The 12,829-nt window shown below is 63.2% G+C and overlaps 1 protein-coding gene across 1 annotated transcript in view; it reads left to right on the top strand.

Moving 5' to 3' along the window:
* The window catches only part of UNK (unk zinc finger), a 28,176-nt gene that overhangs the window by 11,272 nt on the left and 4,075 nt on the right, over positions 1 to 12,829 (top strand). Inside the window, exons 2-13 of the mRNA XM_054593293.1 lie at positions 3,717 to 3,926; positions 4,850 to 5,026; positions 5,180 to 5,310; positions 5,839 to 5,974; positions 6,392 to 6,509; positions 7,419 to 7,503; positions 8,492 to 8,634; positions 9,028 to 9,228; positions 9,789 to 9,854; positions 10,283 to 10,457; positions 11,307 to 11,408; positions 11,558 to 11,746. Coding sequence (XP_054449268.1) covers positions 3,717 to 3,926; positions 4,850 to 5,026; positions 5,180 to 5,310; positions 5,839 to 5,974; positions 6,392 to 6,509; positions 7,419 to 7,503; positions 8,492 to 8,634; positions 9,028 to 9,228; positions 9,789 to 9,854; positions 10,283 to 10,457; positions 11,307 to 11,408; positions 11,558 to 11,746 — 1,733 coding nt within the window. The remainder of the gene's footprint in view (positions 1 to 3,716; positions 3,927 to 4,849; positions 5,027 to 5,179; positions 5,311 to 5,838; positions 5,975 to 6,391; positions 6,510 to 7,418; positions 7,504 to 8,491; positions 8,635 to 9,027; positions 9,229 to 9,788; positions 9,855 to 10,282; positions 10,458 to 11,306; positions 11,409 to 11,557; positions 11,747 to 12,829) is intronic.

Below are 12,829 nucleotides of genomic sequence, written 5' to 3'. Positions count from 1 at the left end.
TCCAGTGCTGGGTGTCCGCCTGGGAGATGGGCGGGCGGGGGGAGAACTCGGTCCCTTGGCCCTGCGTCCGCCCCAGATCTTGGACGAGGGAGGTGCGGCGGGTGAGTGCCCCTTCGGCTAGCCCCAGGGCTGGTTTCCTGAGCTGGCTGGATCAGGCAGGAGCCTCAGCCTCTAGCGTGTTCGCTCCTGTGCTTTCAGACCTTGGAAATGGGGAGGTGGACGGGGGCTTAACGGAGACAGCTGTGTGCATGCACTGAAAATTTGTGTCATTTCAATCCATGAAAATACAAGAGTGGTTTCTAAGTGGGTTTCTCCTCGCTGCGTGGACACTGCGCGGCCCGTTATCACAGGTTGGGGGGGAGGGGAGAACGGGAGATGCTGGCCCAGTGTTTTGGCTGCTCAGTGGTGGGCGGCGAGTCTCATGAAGGACGGTTCGAAGTTTCTTCATTTCTCTCACCTCGCCATGGTTGGTTGAAAGTGGGCTCTGCCGAGTGCCGAGGGTCGGGTTTCCGGTTCTGTGACTCTTTGCGGGACTAGGGCCTGGCTTCAGCTGTCGGGGTTCTGCCCTGGTGCACCATCAGGACACTGCTGGGATTGTTTTGTGGGCTTGGCCCTTTCTGAGACACTGTTATTTCTTGTTATAGTTGCCTTTGTCACTGTACTGGGTTCTTCGTGCTTGGCATCAAGGACTTTATAATCTAGTAGTAGAGAAAAATAGACATTATTAATATGCACTCAGGATGAGAGCTATAAGAAAAGTGCTGCAAAAACGTAGAGGTGACCACCTTTAGCCGATGACCGGGCAGGAGGGGAGGAGGCCAAGGGAGGCCTCGAGGTGGTAGCATCAGAAGATTCGTTAGCATGCGGTTCAGCCTTGAAAGATTTCTGCGCAGAGGAAGGGCGTGTGAGCACAGGCAGGGAGAAAAGTCAGAGCTCCGCGTGCAGGGGCGCCAGTGTAACAGCCCGGGCGGAGAGGAATCCAGCGAAGGAGGCTGGAGAGGCGCACTGGGCCAGACGTGCAGGGCCTGGAGTGCCAGGCTCAATGGCGGTGCTTCTCGGTGGCAGTGCGGGGAGCTGACGGCCTTAATGAAGTGAGGGTTGAATTTGGGCTCTGGAGCAGTGGGTGCTGTATGGGGCAAACGAGACGGATGGAGGAGAGGCTGGAAGCAAGGCCAGTGCATTAACAGGAACCAGGTCCCTGACCTGTGGCGGTGGGAGTGGAAATGAAGGGACCTAAAGCGATGTCATTTTTTGCCTGCGTGTCTGTCCTCTGTGGCACGCCTGCCAGCGGGGGCCCTTGTGGAGCCCTGGCATCCTGCATGTGGCGCTGTGGGCGCGGCTGCCCAAGGAAGCGGGCTGGCCAGGACCCCTCTTTCTCCAACAGGACAGTGCACCCAGAGCCAGGGCGACCGCGTCTCGAGGGCTTCCCCGGGGGCTGTCGCCTCCCTGGCTGTGCGCTGATGCACCGGCAGCGAGCGGACGGCACCACTCTGTAGCACGTGGAAGTGCAGGGTGCCAGCTAGATTGGGATTTCTGGGAAACATGAATAATATTTGAGTGTGTCCCAGCAAACCTTGCTCACTGATGTTTACCACTGTCCAGTGTGTCATCCGACAGCCCCAGAGCCCACTCCTTCCCTGCTCCTGGCCCTGGCTCAGCTTCCTCCTCTCCAGTTCCCACCTGCTGCCTCTTGAGTGAGCCTCCCCGTGGGTCCAAGGTCAGGTAGAGCGTGTGCTGCCCGGGGAGTCAGCCTAGTGGAGGGGATGGCCTCTCAAGTCGGTGCCAGGACGTGGACAGCATGAGGGGCAGCCTCCTGCCTAAGCAGACAGGGCGGCAGGCAGAAAGACCTTGTGTCCCAGTGCCAGAGGGGCCTCCGGATCCCTGCCGGTCTCAGACTGCCCCGGGTCCCGCGATGGCATCCCTGCAGTCCCGCCCCGCCTGTGCCCCCCTCAGCCTCACTCCCCTCTCCGGTTCCTCTCCTACCCTCTTCCCGTCCCACATGGGCACTCGGGGCTTGTGGGCCCAGACGTTCTCTGTTTCTAAGCTTATACTGTGCCTGGTGCCTAAAACGCCCTTCCCCCATTCTCCACCCACTAGTGCTTCCCCTCCCCTTTCCCCGCTGCAGCCTCGGCTGGCCGGCCGGGGATGAGGGTCCTGCCGCTGGGTTCCCCGAGAACTCGGAGCACCTCCCTCATGACTTTTCCCTTGCTCAGTATTGACTCCATCTGTTACTGCTGTTGCTCCCTTCGAAATGGGGCCTTCTAAGGACTAGGGCCTGCGTTTTCAGGGTCCTCATTGCCCACCACCCTGCCTGTACCTAGTAGGTGCTAAAGATGTGCTGAGTGCACAGCAGGGCTCTATTTGGAAACTTCACAGCCCTTTACAACCCTATTTGTGGTCCCCAAGGAGCACCCAGCTCCTGCCCTGTCCCATCCCTGCACACCTGAGCACTTCTCCACACTTTAGGGCTGGGAGGATTTGCCAGCACTTACTAGCATTAGAGAAAACTGACCTGGACAGTCTCAACCCTGCACCTGCCTGTCCCTGCACCTTCTGTGTGCCCAGGCTAGGGAGGCCCGGACGGTCCTGGCATGCGCCGAGCGTGTGGGCTGGACCCTCTGGCCTTTGTCTCACGTCCTCTAGCCTAGACCGTTGTTTCAGGTCAGTTCGTTGCTCCTTCCACACTCTCTCCTGCACTTTCTAGAAGCGTCCTCCGCCTTGCTGGCATCGAATGCTCTCTATGCAGCTGTTTGCTGCCCGCATTGTCAGGGTGAGAGGGAGCAAACAGAGAGCGGTGCAGCTTGCGCATTCCCCTGGGGGCGGGGGCAAATCCCAGAACCCCCCACCTGGATTCACAGAGGGCACCACGGCGGGCAGACGGTGCGTCCTGCAAGGGGATAAGTGGCTCTGGGGCGCCCCAGCGGGCATGCCTGGGAGGGGAGCTCGGGGGCGTTGTGGCAGGCACGTGCAGAGCAAAGGGGAGGGACAGAGGCTAAGAGGAGGCCAAAAGGACAGGTAGCGCCCCCAGGTCCCCTGGTCAGTCAGGTGCAATGGCCCCGGCTGCTGCGGGCGCTCGTTTGAGAGACGGCTGGGGACAGGCGAGGCCGAGAGGGAGGTGTTCTTTAGATGCTTCTAATGTGAACTCTTCCCAAACAGCTCCCTGGGTCATGCTAGGAAATGTCTCTGGGAGGGCATAGTTAGACAGCACAGTAATTATGTGAGTCAGGAGTCCAGAGGGATACCTTGTGACCTGGGCTTTTAGCTCAAAAGCAGCAGCCTCCCTGGCCCTCAGCCTGGAGCTCAGCTCTGCTCCCAAGACAGGGGAGGCCTCCAGAATCGGCAGCAGACCCGAGCAGCAGAGGACCCCCAGGAAGTTTGAGGGAGACTCCCCAAGCTCTTGCTTGCAGCCCTTTGCCAGGAGACCTCGGGGCAGGCTCCAAGGACAGGCCATGATTGAACCCTCCGCTAGTCACGTGGAAGACAGCTGACCGCTGAGAGCCCCATGGCCTGTGGCTCCTGCCCTTCAGGCTGGCTGAGGACAGGGCCTCGGGAGAGACCCACATGCTGAGGTCCAGCCTTTGCTCTGGGCCTCTTCCAGGGTCCCGTGAAACCAACACCCAGGACAAAGCGCGTGGGGGAACTTGGTGGCTAGCTTCTTGCAGGGAGCAGGGGTCTCAAGATCTGCCCCGCCCGTGACCGCCGGGCTCTCCCTGCAGGTACCTGAAGGAGTTCCGCACGGAACAGTGTCCGCTTTTTGTGCAGCACAAATGCACTCAGCACCGGCCCTACACCTGCTTCCACTGGCACTTCGTGAACCAGCGCCGCCGCCGGTCCATCCGCCGTCGGGACGGCACGTTCAACTACAGCCCTGACGTCTACTGCACCAAGTACGACGAGGCCACAGGCCTCTGCCCGGAGGGCGACGAGTGAGTGCCCCAGCCTGCCCTCGGAGGAGCCCCACGTCTCCTGGGTTGCAGGCCCTCAGAACGGGCCGGGCACGGTCGGAGCAGCCAGCTGAGGCTGCTGCGGGGCCGTGTCGCGGCCTGGCCCTGGGCCCAGACCCCACAGCCTCGGGGGCCGGCCCCCTCTCCTCTTCCCACCGGTGGGGAACCCTGCACCGGCTTTTCTTCTGACAAGCCTAAGGACCGCATCCCTGAACCAAAGTGGCTCCCTGGGCCTTCTGTCATGGTCCGCTGCAGGTCACTGGGACCCTCTCCACAGCCTGCTACCACCCACCCCATCCCGTGCAGGTCCCGCCAGAGACACAGAGCCTCTCCAGTTCCCCATTTTGCTGTCCCTAAAGGTTTTATCACCGTGCTCTATTTAGAAAAACAGGAGACAATACAAATGACAAGGAAGTGGCAAGCTAGGGAACCTCGCTGAGAGGGGACATTCATTGACCCTGCTTGTCGTGTTTCAGCCTTGCAGAGGTGGCTCCTGTGGGTACAGCTCACTGACCCATCCCTGCACCAGCATGCCTCTCGCAGAGGTCACCGACCCCTCCCCCAACCCAGTGACGCACTCAGGGCACGAGGCCTTCGCTCCTCTGGGAGCCCTGGTCTGGGCAGCGTGTCTTCTTGCAGGATCACCCCCATGCCCCCTACCCCCTGCCCCAGAGCTTCTCTTCAGGCCTGGGGGCGGGGTGTGCTGGGCGGGCTGAAGTGGGACTGCCAGGCCCTGCTGGGTCCCCTTCAGGCTGCGGCAGGAACCAGCAGGGGGGCGGCTCCTCACCGCCTGCCGCCTCGACCGACCCCCATCAGCGCGCCAACCAATCGCAGGGAAGGGGTGGGGGCTGGTAGCCCAGGCTGCAGGGGGCACAGGTAAGTGACCCCCAACTTCCGTCTTTCAGGTGCCCATTCCTGCACAGGACCACAGGGGACACGGAACGCAGGTACCACCTGCGCTACTACAAAACTGGAATCTGCATCCACGAGACAGACTCAAAAGGCAACTGCACCAAAAACGGCCTGCACTGCGCTTTTGCCCACGGGCCCCATGACCTCCGCTCCCCTGTCTACGACATCAGGTGGGCTGGATGCCACGCTGGGCCGATGGCTGTGGGCGGGGGTGGGGCCTGGCTGCCGACACTGCGAGCACCACACGCGGAGCGCAGGGCCAGTGCTCTGGTTCCCTCCGCCTCATGCCCCTTCCCCGCCCTCTCTGTCTCCTCTCTGCCCAGGGAGCTGCAGGCCATGGAGGCCCTGCAGAACGGCCAGCCCTCGGTGGAGGGCGGCGCAGAGGGACCGTCTGCGGGGGCCGCCAGCCATGCTATGATAGAAAAGATCCTCAGTGAAGAGCCGCGGTGGCAAGGTGAAGGTGGCCACGCAGGTGGCCAGGCCCCTCCCCCCAGGCGCCTGTGCTCACCCCTCTCCTGCCCAGAGCGGTCCCAAGGACTTGGCTCCCCACCGCCTCTGCCGGGGGGCGCTTCCTCCCTCCCACCTTGTGTCCAGCCGACCACGGTCCGGCAGTCGGGGGCCCTTCTAGGGGGGCTTCCCCAGACACACCTTGCCCTGCTCCCGTCATCCCAGGTGCACCCCCGTTTCTCAGGGGGCTTTCTCTCTCTCTCTCTCTCTCTCTCTCACACATACACACACACACCCTCCCCGCATATAGAGAAGTACACGTGCGCGTGTTCTTGAACCTCCTGAGGGTGCCCTTTCGCCCTGTGAGCTGTATGTCCAGTGAAGGACAGCATCCACCTCCCCCTTCTGGGCCGCCTCAGCCTTGACTTTGGCCTGTGGAAGGGCGGCCCTGCTCACACCTCACAGAAGCCTCCACTCCCGGCCCCCTCCAGCAGCTCCCCCTTCCCCACCCTGACCTGCCTTGGGCCCCATGCAGAGACCGCACACGTGCTGGGGAACTATAAGACGGAGCCGTGCAAGAAGCCTCCGCGGCTGTGCCGCCAGGGCTATGCCTGCCCCTACTACCACAACAGCAAGGACCGGCGGCGGAGCCCCCGGAAACACAAGTACAGGTCAGCCGCAGGGGGCGGGGCGGGGGGGCCCGCGGGGCTGCTCCCATTGTGCCGGCAGGGAGGTTAGGGTCCCAGGCATGGGGGAATATCCGAATGGCAGCGCTCTGGGGGCCCCGTCCGGATCCTCCTCTCCTGGCGTGAGGGCAGGGACCTGGCCGTCTCTGAGGCCCCTCCAGTTCTGATGCAGAGGAGCACCTGCAAGGGCTGCGCCGTGGCGTAGCTGGTGCACTGGCGGCCACAACCCGGTCGTCCTGGGCCGCACGGCGCTCGGCGGGAGGGTCTGGCTGAGGGAGCGAAGCTGGGCCAGCGCCGCAGGGCTGGCTCCTGGCCCTGTGGGGCAGGGGTCTCGTTCCGTTGCCGCCCCCAGATCCTGATCCCCTCTGGCATCCATGTGACCCCACCCTCTCGTTGGACCAGGTCGTCACCCTGTCCAAACGTGAAGCACGGGGATGAGTGGGGGGACCCCGGCAAGTGTGAGAACGGAGACGCCTGCCAGTACTGCCACACCCGCACGGAGCAGCAGTTCCACCCGGAGGTGGGCGGGGAGCCGGGCTGGGCCAGTGCGGGTGGGCGGCTTCACGGAGCCTTTCTGCGAAGCAAGGCAGAGCCCCCGGACTCCGTCCTGGAGGGTGGGCTTGGAGCCGCGGGCTCCCCGGCCGGCAGTGCCTGAAGGAGCCCTGCCCTTAATCGGGTAGCTGCTCTTGTTCTGGGCCCACACTCACCAAGCGGCCCCCACTTCCCACCCGCCGCTCCGGCCTCCGACGGAGAGGGCCCAGACTGGGCCCAGCGCCCTGGCCACTCTGGGCTTTGCATCCCTCATGGTGCTTACAATCCAGCGGCCCCCACATGAAAAAATAAGGAAGCCCCAAGCAGTTGCCCCATTCCAGGCCAGTGCCTAGGGCCCCGGTGGCCTCCCAGTGTGGCCCTGAGCCATATCGGTGTCCCGAGATCTTGTGTCGGGTGCCTAGATCTTGTGTCAGGCACATGCTGTCCCTTCCCTGGTTGCATGGCGACCAGGACACCCTGAGGTAGACACATGGGCAGACTGCCCTACGTGGACTATGGACAGCAGGACAGAAAGTGAGACCCAGTGGGGGTCCCAACCCAGACCCCACCCAGGCTGCCTGTGATCCCGGCCCTCTCAACGCCCAGAGGCAGATTTGGAGGTCACAGCTCTGGCCGAGACCCTCAGTGTAAAGCAGCGCGGACAGGACCCTCTGAGGGCTGGGTCAGGGCTGGCGGGACCTCTGACCCCAGACGGCACGGGGCGGCTGTGTCTGCCCAGCAGATTGAGCAGGAAGTTGTCAGGGAGAAACTTGGGGAGGCGGCGCGGCACAGGGAGGAGAGAAGGGATGAGGAAGCTAGCGCACCCGTGCGGAGACACGTGCCTGCCTGTCCCTCTCTGCCCAAGCCTGAGCCACCCCGCTCTGCCCTGTGCCTCTAGATCTATAAATCCACCAAGTGCAACGACATGCAGCAGTCGGGCAGCTGTCCTCGAGGACCCTTCTGCGCCTTCGCCCACGTAGAACGTAAGCTGCTCCCGTTGACCTGAGGCAGTGTCCTCTCCCCCCCTCCCAGAGCCCACAAGGCAGGTCCCCGCAGCCACCCTGTGCCACGCGCGTGGCAGACCACTAACTGAATGTGGCGCTCGGCCCTGCTGAGCCCCGCTGAGAGTAGAGCTATCCAATCAGAGTGATGCAACTTCCTACAACATTTTAGATATTCTAGTTCCCACATTAAAATAAGCAAAACAAATAGGTCAAATTAATTTTAATCCAATATAAAATGATATCATTTCAAAAGTAATCCATATAGAAAACCATCAAGACTATTTTACTACTTTTTTCAAACTGTTGTTGAAAGCTGGTGTTTGAATGGCTGCTGCGCGTTTCGGTCCAGAGCAACCATGTCTCAAGCACGTGTGTGTCCCGTCGTCCCCCTCCCGCGTGGCTCCACGCTGCACACGGCACTGCAGACGGCCACCGTCACAGGCGGGGCTCACGGCACCACCCACGTCCGCCCGAGGCCCCGCCCTGGCTGTCCTTCCCCTCTCCCGGCCTCCGCCCTTCTCTCGGGGGTCGGAGTGAAAACCCGCCGACGGCCCTGGGAGGGCAGCGTGCTCTTGGCACAGCCGGGGCCCAGCTGGGCACCGTGGCCGCCAGGGGAGGTGGCCGCAGAACTGATTCACGGTCAGGCTTTGGAGTCGTCCAGATCAGGGTTCAGCCCCAGCTCCTCTGTGCCCTACCGCTGTCACCTTGGGAGACTTATCTTGCCTCTCTGAGCCCCAGGTTCCTTGTCTGTAAAATGGAGCCCTTGGTGTTACTTATGTCTTCCAGTCATTGTGAAGAGTCACAATTAATACAACTTGCCTGGCACCTAGTAAGTGCTCAGTACACGATATTAATAGCTATAAGGTAGGAGTCTTCCCTTCACATGCAGGGGGATGCATGGTCCTTCGAAAGGGACCCGATGCCTTTCTGGCTCAGGCCTGCTGACGCCCCGCGCTGTCTCGTGCAGAGCCGCCCCTCGGTGACGACCTGCAGCCCTCCTCAGCCGTGTCCAGCCCCACGCAGCCGGGCCCCGTCCTGTTCATGCCGTCCGCCGCCGGAGACTCGGTGCCTGTGAGCCCCTCCAGCCCGCATGCGCCCGACCTCAGCGCCGTACGTGCCTGTCCAGGGGGCGGGTGGGCCCCACGCTTCCTCTCATGCCCCCCACCCCTCAGCCCGTGCTTGGGGACAGGCCTTAGGGTTCTTCCCTTTCTGCCCCAGGGTTCTTTTCTCTGTCAAAGCAGGTAGTGAGTGAGGTTAGTGTCCCCAGAGCCTGTGGTAGCCTGGGAGAGCCAGTAGACGGGACAAAGCCTTCTGTCACCCGCCCCCCGCACCCACACAGTGCCCTCATGAGGTCTGGGCCCCCTGGGTGGCAGTTGCTGCCCGTTGGCGGGTGGGACTGGAAGGCAGTCCCTGGCTGAAGCAGCTGCTCCTGAGCAGGGGCGGAGGGTGGGCTGCGCCTCTGCCTACATGTTGCCCACCGACCCACCCCTCCCTCCCCTGCAGCTCCTCTGTAGAAACAGCAGCCTAGGCAGCCCCTCCAACCTCTGTGGCTCCCCGCCGGGCTCCCTGAGGAAGCCCCCGAACCTGGAGGGCATTGTCTTCCCCGGGGAGCCCGGCCTCGCTCCCAGCAGCTATAAGAAGGCCCCTGGCTTCGAGAGGGAAGACCAGGTGGGAGTCGAGTTCCTGAAAAATTTCAAATGCCAGGTAAGGGATGAGAAGAGCAGCCCAGTGGGCAGCCCGGGAGGGCCGTCCTGCTGTGGGCAGCGAGGCCGAGAGCTGGGAAGCCCTGGCCTCAGCCGCTGCAAGACATAGCAGGGGGAGCGAGGCTTCCCGCGCTGCAGGCGGAAGCCAGCAGGCTGGAGCGGCGGGGACTCCTGTCCTGGTCTCCTGGTCCCATGCCCGGTCCTTTCCGTGCTGGTGCCGCCTCGATGGGGGAGGGCTGTGGGAGCAAGACAGAGGCTGTCCCTGCTCCTCTGAAGACCTACCCTGGGGACCCCGGGAGCCGTTCCTTTCCCCCCGCCACTCCTGGGCTCCTCTGAGGCTTGGAGTGGTGGCGGGGAGAGGAGCAGCCCCCGGGGTCCCCAGAGTAGGGAGAGCAGTGGGGGGTGGAGGGCGAGTGGGGTGCATGCACGCGGAGGGGGCCAGCGGGTGTCCGGCCCCGGTACCTGCAGCCTCAGGGGGCCGTGGTGGGCTGTGGGGCCTCCTGCGCCGGGCCCCTCCTGGGCCCCGCACTCATCTCCTACTCTCTGGCCTCCCTCTCCCAGGCCAAGTTAAAACCCCACTCACTGGAACCCAGGAGTCAGGAGCAGCCTCTGCTTCAGCCCAAACAGGTACCGAGTTCTGGGCCCCCTTGTGGCACCTGCCAAGGACAGACCGGGCCCGGGACCCCAGGGGGCTGCAGAGAGAGGGGCATGCTTCCCCACAAGCTGAGGTCAAGACTAGGGGGCGCCTAGTCCTAGTCCAGAGAGGGTGGGCCAGGCCCTGGAACCCCTGCCTCCAGGATCACCCGTCAGTCAGTCACAGGCCATGCGCGGAGCATCCGCGTGGCACAGGCACTGGGCGCACTTCTCCCGCTCCCATGCAGCAGCCTCCAAGCCACGCCCCTCCAACTTCAGCCTCTCGGCGAGGTGTTGAGCGGGCGGGGCCTACAGGGCCATGGGAGCGCCCCCCAAGGACTGGGATGCCCGTCTCCACTGTCCCCCTGGCCGCAGCCTCCTGGGCAGGCAGCCCACCGCCTCTCCTCGCTCTCTCATTGCAGGACATGCTGGGCATGCACCCCACGGGCAGCCCCCTGACCTCAAGCATCTCTTCTAGTATCACCTCCAGCCTGGCAGCTACCCCCCCGAGCCCTGCGGGCACCAGCAGCGTCCCTGGCATGAATGCAAATGCCCTGCCCTTCTACCCCACCAGCGACACGGTAGAGTCGGTCATAGGTAATTTGGCCATTTCATTGCCAAGTCCAGGACTGGGTCTGGCGTCAGAGACACTAAGTCTCTGGAGTGAGACTCAGACCAGCACACTGGTTACTTTAGACATCCGACTGGAGGCTCTCTGGGCCTTTGAGCAAAAGGGGAACCGAACCCGAGGTGTGGGGCCGAGACTGGCCCTCAGTGCAAATTAGAGGTGCCCCTTCCCTGGGCACGTGCAGTCTCATTCCACGACACGCCCCTTCCGTTCCCACACGTTCTCAGCTGGCCTTCCTTGAGCAGTAGACAACCTGCACAGCTGACCTCAGCTGTCCTGGTCATTGGAAGCTGCTGCTCTTCTCTCAGCAGCCACTTTGTGCCAGGTCCTAGTATAGACGGGGCGTACAGGCATGAGGACCCTCTGTCCTCGACTCGGAGGAGGGACGCTGCTCCCACCCCGGCCCAGTCCGGCAGGGGGCGGCGCGTGCTTGTTGAGCTCCTGCTGCACGTGGCCAAAAACCTGGAGAAGAGCCTCCCCGCAGCGGGCTCGGGGCAGGGGGAGACGGGACCTCTGTCAGAGGCAGGAACCCAGGCGGGGCCTCGATCCCCCCGGGCGTATCCAAGCAAGCTTCAGGAAGCAGAGCCACCCGAGCTGGACTTGGCAGAGCATTGGGTTGGTGTGACAGAGGGACAGCCCAGTCACAGGCAGAGTCTGCGTGGGAGAGGACCGGTCCAGTGAGTCCTGCGCAGGAAGATGAGGCGGGGGCAGGAGATGAGGTAGAGAAGGACAGGCTGGCCCCGGAGGTGAGGCCTGGAGCTTCAGGGTGCGCGGTGCCCGGAGGCTGGGGGCTCAGGCCCTGATGGCTCTGTCCCTAGAGTCTGCCCTGGACGACCTGGACCTGAACGAGTTTGGGGTCGCCGCCCTGGAGAAGACTTTTGATAACAGCACCGTTCCCCACCCGGGCAGCATCACAATCGGTACGGGCTGCGGGTGCGCACGGCAGTGCAGACGGCTCCCAGGGGCCCACCTGGCCTGGGGTGGCGGGGGCGGGTGGAGCGGCCCGCCCGGCGGGGCCCCCGTGGCTCCCCTGCCCTCACTCGGCAGGGCCGCCCGGCCTCTCTTGCAGGCGGCAGTTTGCTGCAGAGCTCTGCCCCCGTGAACATCCCTGGCTCCTTGGGCAGCTCGGCCTCCTTCCACTCGGCGTCCCCGTCGCCTCCTGTTAGCCTCTCCTCACATTTCCTGCAGCAGCCCCAGGGCCACCTGAGCCAGGCAGAGAACACGTTTTTGGGGACCTCAGCATCACATGGATCTTTGGGTAAGAATGGGTGTGGCTCACTGAGTGAGACCTGGGACAGGGACCTGGGCTTTTGGAAAGGGCCTTGGGCCTCTGTCCGTGGCCAGAGCCGAGCAGAGCAGAGGTTAGAGCAGGGGCTCTGGCGCTGGAGGGGAGTCAGGTCCCTCCCTGACCCATGGCCCCCTTAGCTGTGTGATCTCGGGGAGGGTCTTAGCCTCTTGGCCTTAGCGTCTTCTGCTGTAAGATGGGTGTCATGGCAGCGCCCACCCCGCGGTGGTTGTGAGGCTCAAATGGAGTGCGCAGCACAGGGCCAGTGTGCAGCGAGGAGTGGCGGCTCAGAGCCACGGGGGCCTGGCTCTGCTCTTTGTGCCAGGGTGACAGTCCCACCCAGGTCCCCGAAGGCCCTGCAGGCGGGTTCACAGGAGGCCAAGGGGGAGGTCTGGACGGCTCAGCCCAAGCTTGGGGTGGCCCTCCTGCAGGCAAAAGGCCAGGGGGAGCCAGCTGCAGCCCCGGGCGCTGTTGGATGAACTGGGGCTTCTGGAGGGCAGGTCGAGGCCTGGTGGCCAGAGGCATGGCGTGCAGGCCCGTAGGCTCCACGTGCGGGGTCCTCGCCTCCCTGCGTGCAGGTGCTGGCTGGAATGTCCACCGAGGCAGCCGCAAAGACAGGGAACCGGCACAGCGCCCGGCCTGCTGCCTCTCGAAGGGCCGCAGCGGCTCCTCTTACCTCCCCGCCCCTGCTGCTCTCCAGGGAGCTCGGAAACCCTCCCCGGAGGGTGCGGGGCGTCTGGTCACACTGAGCCGCCCAGCCGCCCTTTGACTCTCACCAAGTTTGGGACCTTCCCCAGTCTCACTCCAGAGATCGGGGCAGCACAGTCATGTCTCAGCTCTTTCCAGGTTTGTTTTTCAATTACAGCTGATACTCAGTATTATTTGTATTGGTATCAGGTGTACAGCATAGTGGTTGCACCATCGTATCCTTTACAGTGATGCCCTGGCATTTCCAGTGCCCGCCTGGCACTGCACAGTTAGGACAGTAGTATTGAGTGTATCCCCTGTGCTGTGCTTCCCATCCCCGAGCTGCTTTTAGTTTAGAAGGTGTCTGTT

Source organism: Pteronotus mesoamericanus, unplaced genomic scaffold (assembly GCF_021234165.1).
Source record: "Pteronotus mesoamericanus isolate MK-2021 breed Mesoamerican mustached bat unplaced genomic scaffold, CSHL_Meso_final scaffold_408, whole genome shotgun sequence".
NCBI classification, from domain to species: domain Eukaryota; kingdom Metazoa; phylum Chordata; class Mammalia; order Chiroptera; family Mormoopidae; genus Pteronotus; species Pteronotus mesoamericanus.
The sequence above is the reverse complement of the archived record's forward strand: the minus strand, read 5'-3'. Positions and strand labels throughout refer to the sequence as shown.